The sequence below is a fragment of the Eurytemora carolleeae genome, unplaced genomic scaffold (genome assembly GCF_000591075.1).
Source record: "Eurytemora carolleeae unplaced genomic scaffold, Eaff_2.0 scaffold101, whole genome shotgun sequence".
NCBI classification, from domain to species: domain Eukaryota; kingdom Metazoa; phylum Arthropoda; class Copepoda; order Calanoida; family Temoridae; genus Eurytemora; species Eurytemora carolleeae.
Window position 1 is genome coordinate 369,793 of NW_019396023.1, and position 14,861 is coordinate 384,653.

The following is a 14,861-nucleotide window of genomic DNA, read 5'->3' on the forward strand; positions in this document are numbered from 1 at the left end:
ATTAAAGCGCGCTCACGTCCAGTGAAAAGTTATAATTGTGTATGCAGTGAGTTAAGAATTCTTTCTAATAGAAATTACAGTGAAAAGTTTAAGGTTGGTTAATTATATGTATTACTATGCGAATAATTTACGTTTATTAACAATTAACATTTGTCGGCTAAAATAATTTGAGCTATAATACCTGATACTAACATATTATGATTGATTTTATTAATTGAAATAGTCTTTTAAAAACCAACATTTTATTTTACCCATTCTAAGCTTTAAGCTTTTTTTGCGTATTTTTGGTAATCTTATGTTTAGAATTTGAAATAATTTGCTGGTTTTTGAGATGGGTCAATAATATGAGGCTAGGGGTAGAGAGGTCAATTTCTAGGCCGGGTTTAGGTCAATAAACCACATTCTGATCTCTAATTTAATATAAACGTACAATGTACATACTACAGTGATCTAAAGTGCAGGTTCAATCTCACGCAATAATCTATTATTTTTTGGCTGGTTAATTCTTTTAAACTAAAGTTGGAGAAGAGCAAATTTAATTTGAAATGTACATGTCTAGGGCTACAAAAATGTATGAGTAAGATAGTAATGTAAAACCGAGGTGTCGACCCAGTCTATAAAATTGATGCTAGCTGGATCTCTGTAATACATTATATATTTTAATTTCAACGAATTTAATATAAATTTTCTCACAGTGTATAAATCAATTTTCATAATCAGAGGGGTTAAGAATCATTTTTTTAAGATTTACAAAAAACATGTTTTTAAAACCGACAATTTATTGAGATCCTCTTAATATGTTGATTTATATGTTGTTTTGATGCTAAATTTATTACTCTTTTTATTCATTTTAATTGACATTTTCGATTTAGAACGAAAACTTGATTTATAAGTTTAAGTTTCACATGGAATGGATGGAAGGGGAGAGGGTGGTTATTGCCTAAAAATGTTAAAATCTGCAATTTTTCTTGGACCCCTGACACCGACCAGCGGGATATAATATACAGAATGTTTTTGTAGAACAAATGGGGTTTATTGTGTACATGTCATCCTATCCTCAGTACATACACTGTACAAATAAACGTTGAAAGATTTCAAAAATATCTTTTACTAGCTGAAGTACCCGGCGTTGGACGTGATATTTTTTTTAAACAAAATTTTTCAAAAAAATTCCGATTTTTGAGAAGAAAAAAAGCTAAAATGATAATGTAAAAAAAAGTTGATAAAAATAAAAATAAATGTTCAAATAACGATAAACTTAGAAATAAATAAACTAGAATACTGGATAGGAAGGGTCTATAGTTTTCAGTTTACTTCTTATTGCATATATAGTTTACAGTTTACTTCTTCTTGCATATGTAGTTTTCAGTTTACTTCTTGCATATATAGTTTTCAGTTTACTTCTTCTTGACTTGCAATTATTAAAAAAGGGATGAAGGGTGTTGTCAAATCACTGTTCTTTAATTTTTCCGTCTTTTCTATCAAAATTAAGTTGAAACAATTTTTTTAATTTAAATTTCATTTTTTTCATTTAATTTTTATTCTCTTCTTTGTGTACCGTCCGTTCACGTCATATATTGATGAATTGAGAATATGGAGTGAATGATGAATGATGAATGATGAATGATTGAATGAAGAACACCTGGAGATGAAATTATAAAGAGATTAAACCCTAATCTTGATTATTATACACTATATAAATCTATCCATCCATCTTTACTTTGTTTTTATGTGCCTTACAATAAGGGTGAAACTTTTTTTTTTGAAAATGCTCTAATCCACCTTGCAGTAGTTCTTAAGTTTTCTTTTATACAGTTCTAAAAAAGATTTGGGATTTTTTTGTTCAAGATTTTTAAATTTATTAAGATTTTTGCTTTTTTTGTGTAAATAAAATCACTATTGTAAGCCAGAAAAAATTTGTTTAAAATAAATCAAGATGGGTATCAACATATTCGTCTTGATACACTGAGTTCAGATAAAGAATCCCTTGAAAACTAAGCAAAGTATAAGCTGGTGTTAAGAAAGATATTTTTCGATAGTATCAAAGAAATTAGTTTTTTAGCCTGAAATTAAACAATTTGTTAAATATCGGGGAAAAAATTTAAATTGACCTTGCCATATGATCTGTTTTTTTAAATCGTGAAATACTAAATGAGTCTTGATTTTTTCAGTTTTATTCGTTTATGAATGTTGCTTCTAATTTGCTAATGTATGATTTTTTGCTGTTGTAAAAAGAATTTGACATTTTCGATAAAATATTTTTAAAATATAATTATATATTTGAAAGAATAAAATTATGTATTTTTTACTGAATTACTATAATTTCTTCTGAAATGTTTCCATTCACATTACTATTCATTAGGATCTCTTTTTAATTATTTAATGTTTATTTCAACAAACTTTTGATTTAGTTTAATTAAATTTTAACTTTCTGATTGATGTTATGTATTTATAAAATAAACAAAATTACTCTAGCAGATTACATTAAAGTTCTTTCAACTAACGTTATTGTCCAGACAAATTTCATAGATTTATCATATTTTTTATAGAAATACGTATTCACTTTTTAAGCAGCTATTTATCTATTAGCTATTTATCAATTAGCTATTTATTATCATCTATCTATATATATATATATATATATCTATAGATCATCTTTGTATATCAGTTTTCTATCTATCAGCTATCTGTATCAGCTTTTTTATCAGCCATCTATATCATTATCTATCAGTTATTTATATCTATCTATCTATCAGATATCTATACTAGATATACATCTATCAACTATTAACATCATCTGTCTATCTAATATGTATCTATCTGAATCAGCTATCTATCTATTAGATATCTATTATCTATATGAGCTATCTATTCTATTATATCTATATCAGCTTGAGCTATCTATTTTATCTGTAGGATCTGTAAGGATTATACTGGATAGTGCTCAGAATCTTCTTAAGCATAATCCGTGCTCAACGCAAATTTCTAAACTTGTCCTTATTCCTAAAGGGAGTGTCTGGCTAGACATGGTAGTTGAGCTGAGAATGCAGTAGTGCAGAGAAATTTTTATGGATTTATTTAAGACCTGTCAAACCTTTTTACGGCAAATATATCATCCCTCCAAAATGAACAATTTGAGGATTTTAAAGATTAAATTTGCGCTCTTGCTAAACAATTGTGCACTGCAAGAACGTCTCATAGGTCTCAAATGATTCCTAAAAAAATTCTCAACAATACTGCATTCTCAGCTGAACTACCATATTTAGCCAGACACTCCCTTTAAATAATGTTTAATTTTAAAGTTTGGCTTGCTTTCTTGTAGCTCAATAAGGCCATCAATAAATTCCAGTATCACTTTAATCTGTAAATATGTTTTTTAGCTTAAATCTTGAACTTTGATAACCTAATTTTAACGTTTTTTGATGAATGTGCAAATTTATGTCGACTAAGACTTTTTAGAAGTTTTTAGTACTTTTTTAAAGATTTCGGTTGGGAACAAAAAGTTTTTTATTTGTTGTTTAATAAATGCAAGACTCGGACCGAATGCAAAAAAAAGATCTCCATCACACCTGAGGCCGAATTTAAAGATGGTTGGTTCCACTAAAAATTGTATTCAATTTTTCAAGATTGAAGCCGGTGCGCAATTGAAACTGGTTTTTGGCAGATTTAAGCCGCGGCTCAAATTCATTAAATTCAGACACTGGATTTATAGTTAAAATTTCTAAACTTGTCCTGATTTTTAAATCATGTTTGGTTTGGTTGCATGTAGTCCATCAGTAAACCCCAATATGAAGTTTGTTTAAAGTTTTTTTTCTGCCTCAAATCGTAAACTTTGATATTCTGATTTTTACGTTTTTTGATCAACGAGTAAATTTATTTCGACCAAAACTTTTTAAAAGTTAGACATCTCTCTTTTTTGAAGGGTTCAGTGGGCAAATAGATAATGTTGTTTTATTTGTTGTTTGACTGAATGCAAAAAAACTAAAGATCTATATCACGCCTGGATGTAAAGTTGGATAAATGCACATCTCTTTTCAAAATTCAAGGTAGGATAAATTTAAAGTAAAAGACGAAAGAAAAAATGTACAGAAATTAAATCTTTAAAATATATTCTTGTAAACATGTAGGTAGCTATTTTTAGATGTTTTTAACATTATTAACACAAAGATTAAGAAAATTGGTATCATAATATCCAAAACATTTAAAATTTATAACAAATTTCAAAAATATAATAACATTTTTCTCCTGCTGTACATACTACATATAGATTTTCAAATATGAGGTACATACATGTGAAGCTTGGTAGATTTGACCCAACCCCACCCCCTGGCAAATAAATTTTTTAGTGATTTTGTTACTTTTTTTCTTTCTAAAATACACCACAACCTTTTCCTCGGTCAAACTTTGATGTATAATTTGCTGATTGTGTTTGTGTGTGTCTGTGGGGGGGGGGGGCTTAAATTTGCAACAATATACAACCTCTATGTTTCATAATCTTGTTTAGTCTCTTGCTAATCTTGAATATTATTTTGTTTTCCTGCTCAACATATTTAAATATTTGAAATATTTGACAAGATACAAGTGTACATATAAGATTATTAATACTATTCTGCTAGTTAGATAGACAGGATACATAGATTAAAGCTAATGTTGATAAAATACTGAAATCATTGTACATTGTAAATCCACTTTCAATCATTTCTCAACTCCCCAAGGCAAAATCAAAATCGACCGAAGTAGTTGAGGGGGGGGGGGGCATAACACATATACAGTTTACAAATAAACAATTAATTAGACAGTAGCATAGATTAATAGACACTATAGACACCTTGTACTATTAATACAAATACAGTATAGGGTGTAATTATGTATAGATTATTATTCAGTTCTCTTGTTCCTACAGAATACGTTGGCAAGGAGTTAATGTTCAGGTTTTATAAAGAATAAATTAAGGTTTAAAACATCGGATTTTGGGAGAATTTATTTTCTTAAAAAATAATTCCTTTCATTGAAAATCATTTCCCCTGTTTGGCTTTATTCGCTGAATTTGGGAAAACAAATGCTTTTAGGGAAAATAAGTAAACTAAGTAAAAAATAAGGTGAAAGAGTGGTAAAAATTGACGTAAGATTTTTTTTTTTCTGAGCATCGAAAATCTTAAAAATATATACCCCTGTCGGTTTGATGAAAAGATTTTAATGTTTCGTATAGACAGTTTGTTAATGGAAGGACGAATTTAATTTATAGGAGAATAAGATGGATAGATGAGTATATAGACGCCGCACATAGGTTACAGGCCAAGTGCACTAGGGTAGTTCAGAGTAAAGAATGCTAAGAGTATATAAGGATTAGATGCTTATAGAGATAAAACATTTATGAATACAATAAAAAAATTACAAAATGAAAATTTATTTTTGGTGATTTATTAAAGTCAACAGAGCTGGGAACTTTAGAATGTTGGATATCAGGATTAATGCTTAATCCTCTGTTTTTGCAAATCTTTAGACTAACATAATCTCGAGATTATGTTAGTCTTAGATTAAATATTTAGATCAACAAATTGGATTCTAAGAACGCCAGATTTGTTGGTTTTCCTGACTGGAAGGGCCTTCAATTAATTTCTCACCCATTTATTTATTGATACATTAGTTAAAATTGGTTACAAAAGAATCTCAAACAAATTCTTGATTTGTTAGAAATTGCGGATTTCTCTCATGGGATAGAATTTATTTTCAAGGCTGTCATTGGTCAATGCAATTTACGAACTATATTCCTGCACTCTCATTGGAGAAAAAAATGTACGGATATCCAGAGAGAGAAAAAGAGTGGATTAAGGACTAAAATTAAGAGTTTCTACAGTGGATATTCGGATTAAGTAGTTGGGATTAAAGGTTATCCATTCTAAAGTTCCCAGCTCTGGATTACTAATCTTAAAATAAGAGTAACTCTTTTTTATGATATTTTTATTTACTCTTTTAACTACCCATGTTCAATAATCATGCGTGTGACTTGATCCAGTGTCTGGGGAAGGAAACTGTCCTTTATAAACACGATAAATTACATTTTAGTTTTATGGGGGGGGGGGTGGCTTAACTATAGGTTGATCAAAGTCAAATTAAACTATTTTTTTTGTGTGAATTATTTTGTATGAGAAAATTTAATGTAGTACTTTGGGAAATAGCTTTTTCGACTAAAGGAATTGAGTCTTAGCCACAAACTCAAATTTTCTAATCCTTATTTCTTTACAACCTGATTAATATTATGTAAAACTTTGATATTTCAAACTTAGACTATTTCTAACAGAATTCAAAGTTTTAAATATCTAAATTCTCAGAAATTGGGTTGCAAAGATATGGTGATAGGAAAATCAGAGTTTACAATCAATTCCTTTAGAATATGTTATAAATTTAAAATGAAAAATCTGAAAAGGTACAAATGTTGGTTTACGACTGTTCTGGGTGTAATATATCAAGTCCTGGGGGGATCCTTAATTAAAACTCTGTTTAAAGACAAATGTTAAAACAGATAAAAATCAGGACTATAGGTTTAAATAGATAGTGTACAGGGATCCATTCAGGTCCATTCCCCCTCCCTTTTACCCCTACTCCGTCCCCCCTTCTTTTCTTCACCCCTCTCTTATTGTTATTTTTTTCTCCCCCCTAATTCACCCTTTTTCCAAACCCGTAGTCTTCCTCTGTCCCTTTTACCCCCCCCCCCTCCCCCCCTCTTTCCGTTTCAAAATTTATTTCATATTACTGAGTGTGTACTGTGTACCTTAAGGTATTTAACCCACGATTGTCGTGTATCAAATCAATGGTTTATTTAAGCGCGTGCGCAAATTGAGAGTAAGAAGATGCACCTTATGCAGATTTCTATCCTGACGAAATAGATCTTAACAAATCTTTCTTTATTGTCTGATTCTTTAGATTCGATTGTAACTTAATATGTAGGGGGGGGGGGGGGGGAATTTAACAACTTTAAACCCCATTATACTGATTTTCTAGGTCTTATTTAATTTATTTCTCTTAAATATCTTTAAATATCTTTAACCCTTCTTTTGATTAAAATTACAGACTTTTAGGTGACTTTTTTCTTATTTCCCCCAATTTCCCCCCCTATTTTCATTTTAACCCCCCCCTCCCGGGCTCCTTCCTGACAAAGAACTGTGAAGATTTATGTGGTTTAAATAGGCTTGAGTAATGAACTACTAATATGTTAACGGTTTATAAATATGCATTGTGCAATTACATCAATCTAAACTGAATCATTTAGAACTAATCTCAGGGAGCTAAGGTCATATACTATTACAGGGCGAATTGCAAACCTTTTTCATACGGGGGGGGGGGGGGTAGTGATATATGTGTCTCGTATAAAAAGAACCACTTCATATCTATTCTGCCGTTTCTTATCTATCTTAGCATCTAGCTAGTAAGACAAACATATCTTTACTTTTAGCAGGGGTGTTTAGTCTTTCCCCCCACCCACAAACATATCTTTACTTTTAGCAGGGGTGTTTATTCTTTCCCCCCACCCACAAACATATCTTTGCTTTTAGCAGGGGTGTTTATTCTTTCCCCCCACCCACAAACAATCAGTGAATGAAAATGAATGAAAATGAAAACACAATTTAGAAAAAAACAAGTTTAAATAATTACACACCCCTGGTTTTCATGTGCTTATACTATGCATTAGGCATCTAGGCACCAGTCTAATGTGTTCTTGACAATTTTATTTTTATAATCATATTTATTCCCTCCTTTATACTGAATATTTTGTGCAGGGACTTTAATGTACGTTGTTTTTATCCCAATGAAGGTTTACAGCAGAAAACAAGATTTTATAAAAAAATATATAGATACTGTAGTTTCTAGTAGTAATTTTATTACTAAACTCTTTGAGAAAACCATTAAAATTTTGTGAGTTTAAAAAAAAAAGATATAATCCGATTTATTTTTCTCAGTGAAGACCCTAAAAAATGTGTTGCAATAAAAAGATTCAGAACGTATTCTTATTAAATTAATTTAAAGATTTAATTAAAACCAAAAAGAAGTTTAAACTCACAAAAGGAAAAAGATCAGAAGAATTAGGAAATATGTATTAAAAGAATCGAAATAAATAATGAGTTGAATATGAATTAATGAAAAAGAAAAAACATACATTGCATTCCCAACCCCTTTTTTAAATCTATTGATTCCCCAGATGAGGGGGGGGGGGTAAATAAAAACGTACGGAGAAAAATGGGGGAAAATAAGAAAGGTAAAAAAATATAAAAATATTATTTGGGGGAAATTAGTTAGTTTTAGAAGGAAATGAAAGTGAAATGAAAGGAAAAAAATTGTCTTTAAATGTTCTATTTTTGAAATTTTTGACAGAGTTTTTAAAAAAAAGTTTTTTTTTGAGTGAGCAAAAATGATATTGCCCATCTCTGGTACAGTGTGCATGAAACCAATTTTAAACATGATAAATAACCAACCTTCAGATGTTACTGGGGTCAGGTTGAAAACAAAGCTGTACTTAGAACACAACACAAATGTACACTATGTATAAATTTTTTATACAATAAAACTTCCACATTCTTTTAAGTCGGATTCTAATTTATGACCTATCTATGTATATTTGCTGATATTAAAACAGTTATTCAATATTTGTTTCATTTTAGACAAATCTAATATTAATTATTCATTTCAGGTATGTCATGTTTTAACATGCATCAGCTATGAGTTTGTCACAACTTTTTGATCAATAATATTTTCAATAGTTTCAAGTTCATGCACAATGAGCCAAATTACAAATGAATGGTTTACTCCAAATAAACTGATTACTTTCATCATACTCGAATTTTCTTATCCCTATATCTTTGCAACCGAATGTCCTGGATCTTTAATATTTCAAAGCCAAAGTATGAACACAAAAGGTTTGTACCTTCAGGTTTCAAAGTTTCTGGGATAAAATTAGAGTTTGAGACATGAACTTAGTTCTACATGAATTTTTTTATAAAACTTTCAATTTCACTAAATTTAGCAAAACCTAAAAAAGGCAGTTTTAGACATCTTAAAATCCATTGTATTGTATCTACGTATATATATATATTACTGATAGTGAAGATATAATTTGTATCTGTCCATATAATACAGTGTTATACAACAGCATGTTTGCATTATTATAGATCATATACTAGATATATACCACCTATACAATACATATATAAATCAGGGGGGAATATCTTCCCCCCCCCCAAAAAAAAAACTATTTTTTTCATTTTTTCTGAAAATCATTATCTCCAAATTTTTAGTTTTCCAAAATATGTGGAAATTATTTTTCCCTGGCATATATTCAAGGAAGATCGCTTGTAAGATACCAAACCAAATTAGGTCTATATCAATAAAAAACATCATACCCCCCCCCCTGCACTTAGTTACAAATGATTTCTTAATTTTCTTGCGATATCATCTAAGCACACACATTAGCAGAACTTTCCTTCCTATTCTCGATATCAAGACATTTTCTTGGATTTTTCTTCTTATTCCTTTTTCTATTCTTTTTTAAATTTCTTCTTTCACTTCCTTTTTACTCTTTTTCATCATCTCTCTCATCACTATGTGCTCATGGCATTTTTGGTGTAAGCGATTTACATAACTCAAGACTGCTCTGAAAATCTGCATCAACTATCAAGACTAGGTCGACTTTGAAGTGTTGCAATGCTCCTTTGCCATTGATATTACCTCACTAACTCCGTGTTTAAGAGATGGTAGAGGGTTGAGGTCGAGTGGAAGGTTTGGAAAGTGCCCATGGATTTGAAATAATTTAAGGATAAAAGAGATGCGTTTTATGACTCAGAAATATGAGAAATATTTAGGATTGGGAGAAAAAAGAAGAGGTGGGAATGATCAAAGGAGGTGGGAATGACTTAAAGTTGGTGGGAATGATCAAGAGTAGGTAGGAATGATCACGAAGAGGTTTGAATGAACAAGAAGAGGTGGGAATGACTTAAAGGTGGTGGGAATGATCAAGAGTAGGTAGAATGATCAAGAAGAGGTTTGAATGATCACGAAGAGGTTTGAATGAGCAAGAAGAGGTGGGAATGATCAAAGGAGGTGGGAATGACTTAAAGGTGGTGGGAATGATCAAGAGTAGGTAGGAATGATTAAGAAGAGGTTTGAATGATCACGAAGAGGTTTGAATGAGCAAGAAGAGGTGGGAATGATCAAAGGAGGTGGGAATGAGTTAACGGTGGTGGGAATGATCAAGAGTAGGTAGGAATGATCACGAAGAGGTTTGAATGAGCAAGAAAAGGTGGGATCAAAGGAGGTTGGAATGGTTAAAAGACTGACGAAAGTGCAGAAAACGATTAAAGATAGGTTTGAAGATTAGAGTAAATGGGAATACAATCATGATCTAGGGCTTAGTTTGATCCTGCATGAGAGGGGTGGAGGGTAAGGGGTTAGGGGGGGGGATTTGATATTGAATTATAATAAATCTTTTATCTGCCTAAAATTTTTGTTCAAAGTATGCTTGTAATTTGGTTAAAGGGTGTGTCTGGGTACAGCACAGTACATTATTAATTATTTTATATTATTCCTTATCATTGTTTAATTAACAAGGTGGGGGGGGGGAACAAAGGTTAAATATTGAAAGGGGATGGAGAATATTGAGAGAAAACTAGAGAGGGGGGTTGGATGGTTGGGGTGTAGGAGTCACAAGCGTAAATAAGGGAGGGAATCTTTTTGTTTTCATTCAATAATACAACCCCCCCCCCCCACGCCAATCTTAAACCTAATTTGTGCACCTGTAGATGGTAGAAAGGAGGGAATTGGCAAGAAAATAGAGGGGAGTAGGATAGATTCATTTTTGACTAGGTAGAGAGATATGGTTCGCATAAGTTGGAGTGGGATGGGATCATGGAAGGAAGGGATTCAGGAGAGGGGAGTGGGGTGAAGGTGCAAGGGAGGAAGGGGGGGGGGAGAAGGCAATGAATGGAAGTTAAGTAAAGGTTGACTGATTGTCTGAGTAAGGAAGGGTGTTTCCTCGTGTTACGGTGAATCTTTTATCCGTAAATATGATATATTTAGTATTCACGTCTACAATATATACACAATATAAATAGATATACTCAGATATATGCAATCATAGTGCAATAGGGGTTACTCAACCAGATAATTTTCTCCTACAATGACGGGGGTCCCGGGGGGGGGGGGGGTAAATTGGGAAATGATTTTATTATGTATTTTCTAAATATTTCCTATTTCCTTAAAAGTAATTGATGTGATCTGAAATTCTTTTGCATGCCCTAAATGTGCCTTTTTTTAATACAAGTATTTTTTGTTTTTGTAAAGACTATTTCTATTTATCTCAATTGCACAATCAGCTCTGGACAATAAGACGGGTCTGTCATAAATTTCAAGACAAATGGCCGGGAAGGGAGAAATTACAAATTGCTTCATTATTTAACAACTCATTGGAAATAATAGAAAGAAAAAAAAAACATCCTTCATATCATAATGTAATGGATAATGTAATATTTGTGTTTTAGAGTAATCAGCGGATAATTAGTAATTAACGAGAAGTCACGAACACAAATTAAATAATTAGGGGGTGGGGGGCGTTAAAGATGGTTTGATAATTAAAGGGGGGGGGGGCGTTGAAGGTGTTAAAAGTTGAAAGGAAGGAGGGTATAAAAGTTGAAAGGAAGGGGGTATAACAGTTGATAGGAAGTGGGGTTACAAGTTGAAAGGAAGGGGGGTATAAAAGTTGAAAGGGGGTATAAAAGTTGAAATAAAGGTTGTTATAAAAGTTGAAAGGAAGGGGTATAAAAGTTGAAAGGTGGTATAAAAGTTGAAAAGAAGGGTGTTATAAAAGTTAAAAGGAATGGGGGGGGAATAAAAGTTGAAAGGAAGGGGGTATAAAAGTTGAAAGGAAGGGGGGTATAAAAGTTGAAAGGGGGTATAAAAGTTGAAATAAAGGGTGTTATATAAGTTGAAAGGAAGGGGGGGTAAAAAAGTTTAAAGGTGGTATAAAAGTTGAAAGGTGGTATAAAAGTTGAAGGGGGGTATAAAAGTATGATGATATTAAGATTTGAATATAAATCCTGAATTATAAATATAAACATGAGACCTGGTTAATGTAACATCAACACTAACCAGACTTTTGTCAATATAGAATAATTGAATCTATATATATATATATATATATAAATATTTATATTATATATATAACATGTTTACTAGTTGTCTAGAATATATTTATTTATAACATTTTGTATACATAGCTTTAGCCAGGGACATATACAGGGGGTTGGGTCAAGGAGGATAAGCCCCCCACCCTCCTTGGAAAAGTGAAAACTTTGAGTTCCAAGGGGATTCAGTCCAAAATGGTGACTAAGCTCTGGCCCATTGTGAATAATCTTGTTTAAGCTTCTGTTTACAGCCATAGCCCAGCAAAAAAAATGTGTTTGCAAATTACAACTTGAAACATATTGTATTGGGTAAATATAGGAAACACTATTTATGTGTATAAACAAAACTGCTTTATAAAATAATTGGGGAAAAAGATACATTATCTGAACCTAATCTATAATTATTCAAATGTTCGACACAATCCTGAAAATGCCACCCAGTCAGGTTGCGTGTATAAATGAACGCAATCTGCGTAAACGTTAGAAAAATTTCGGGATTGAGTAATATTTACGAGTTGAAATAGTAGGTTTAAAATCTTCAATAATATTTACTTTTTGGTAAATGTTGATGCAGCAGAAGTTGTAAAATGAATTGTAAAATAACATTTTTTAAAGTTTTTGCTTTTCCTCAACTATGTATTTTCAACAAAATAACTTATTCAAAATCACTTTAATAAGAGGTTTCGAGAGTATCTTTGTAATAATAATTAGTCCACGTCCATCATATACCGTAGAAACCGTAGAGTAGTATCCTACATGATATATGAAAATTGGATTGAATCTATATTTATTTAATTATATATATATGATAAAAAATATAGTTTGCAATTGTTTTGAGAAAAGAAATTCTTCATACGGAAGGGGGGAATAGTGTTTTTTGATCAAATACATCAAAAATGTCTATAATTCTATATTATTTAGTTTCTTTCTTAACAATTTTCTTTCATTCTTTCTACAATTCTTATTTTATAGAAGATATATATATATATAATATATATATAGAACACTAATGGTATCCCTATACTAAACTCGTGTTGTTGTAGAACACTAATGTTATCCCAATTCTAAACTGTTGTTGTTGTAGAACATCAATGGTATCCCTATACTAAACTGTTGTTGTTGTAGAACACTAATGGCATCCCTATACTAAACTGTTCCTAAACTAAACTGTTGTTGTTGTAGAACACCTACACGAACGCTGAGAAGCTGTTGGCAGCTGCAGAGGAACTGGCGCAAACAGGAGAGTGCAATGCCGAGGATATTTACAGGTTTATTTACTTTTTAATGGGTTGTTTACATTTCAAAGGTCTGTTTACATTTCAAAGGTCTGTTTACATTTCAAAGATTTTTAATATTTGAAAGGTTTGTCAACTTTTCAAAAGTTTTTTTACATTTTGAAAGGTTTGTTTAGATTTTAAATGTTTGTTTACATTTTCAAAGGTTTGTTTACATTTTCAAAGGTTTGTTTACATTTTCAAAGGTTTGTTTACGTTTCAAAGGTCTATTTACATTTCAAAGGTCTGTTTACATTTCAACGGTCTGTTTACATTTCAACGGTCTGTTTACATTTCAAAGGTCTCTTAACATATTGAAGGGTTTTGTTCAATTTCAAAGGTTTGTTTACATTTGAAAGATGTGTTTACATTTCAAAGGGTTTCTTTCATTTTCAAAGTTTATTTGCATTTTAAAGGTCTGTTTACATTTCAAAGGGTTCTTTTCATTTCAAAGGTCTGTTTAAATTTTAAAGGTTTTTTATTTTTTTAAAGGTTGTTTGCATTTTAAAGGTTTCTTTACATTTAAAGGTCTGTTTACATATTAACGATTTGTTTACTTTTCTAAGGGTTGTTTACATTTCCAAGGTTTGTTTTCATTTCAAATGTTTGTTCACTTTTTCAAGGGTTATTTATATATTTAAGGCTGGATGTGGATGTTATACCTTTTGGTTAAAAGAAAATATTAATAAAATTAGATTTGTAATAACCTAACATAGTCATAAAATTTTTTTATATGTTTAAATAAAATTTAGAGTTTTGATGAAAAAATATAATTTAAAAAGTAGTATTTTATCTTGCTAGATTAGCTGCTTTGTTAACATGAAATTAAGATTTAAGATACCTTAGAACAAATTAGTTAAATCGACAATGTTAATGTTTAAGCCAAGGAATATTCACCGGGAACCCCAACATTTTTGTTACCATGAACATGTTTTGTATTTTCTTGGAGGAATATTAATAAAAACTTAACCTGAGTAGCAACAGGTTTGTTTATATTTCTCCCAGCAATTGCAGTACGCCCTTTTTGTAAATAAAGATGTGGGGATTCCTGGTGTAAATTCCGTGCTACTGCAGAAATGGTTTTATTGACAGCTTTACTATCAGGAATATTCTGTTGCAGAACCTGTATAATATTCACATTCCGAAATATACATAAATGAAATAATTAAATATTTTATTGTGGACATTATTCAGTGTTGCACGGGAGCTGGAGAACCATATTGCAAGCTTCGCTGCACGTGTAGAGGGAAGACGACATATCCTAGACTCAGCTGTTCTCTTCTATTCTCATGTAGAGGAGGTAAAATATTCGACATAAAATTTAAAAATTCAACTATTTAAACTATTTAACTATTTGATAAAAGTTAGAAATTTTAGCTTTTTGGTGAATAAATAAGTTATTCTTTTTAATAATTGT

The 14,861-nt window shown here is 31.0% G+C and overlaps 1 protein-coding gene across 7 annotated transcripts in view; it reads left to right on the top strand.

The window, feature by feature from the left end:
• The window catches only part of LOC111702650 (triple functional domain protein), a gene marked incomplete at its 3' end in the record, with an annotated part of 222,423 nt that overhangs the window by 137,383 nt on the left and 70,179 nt on the right, over window positions 1-14,861 (top strand). For all 7 annotated transcript variants that reach the window (XM_023474874.1, XM_023474442.1, XM_023474643.1 and 4 more), the window contains 2 exon segments: window positions 13,353-13,438; window positions 14,639-14,744. In XM_023474874.1, coding sequence (XP_023330642.1) covers window positions 13,353-13,438; window positions 14,639-14,744 — 192 coding nt within the window.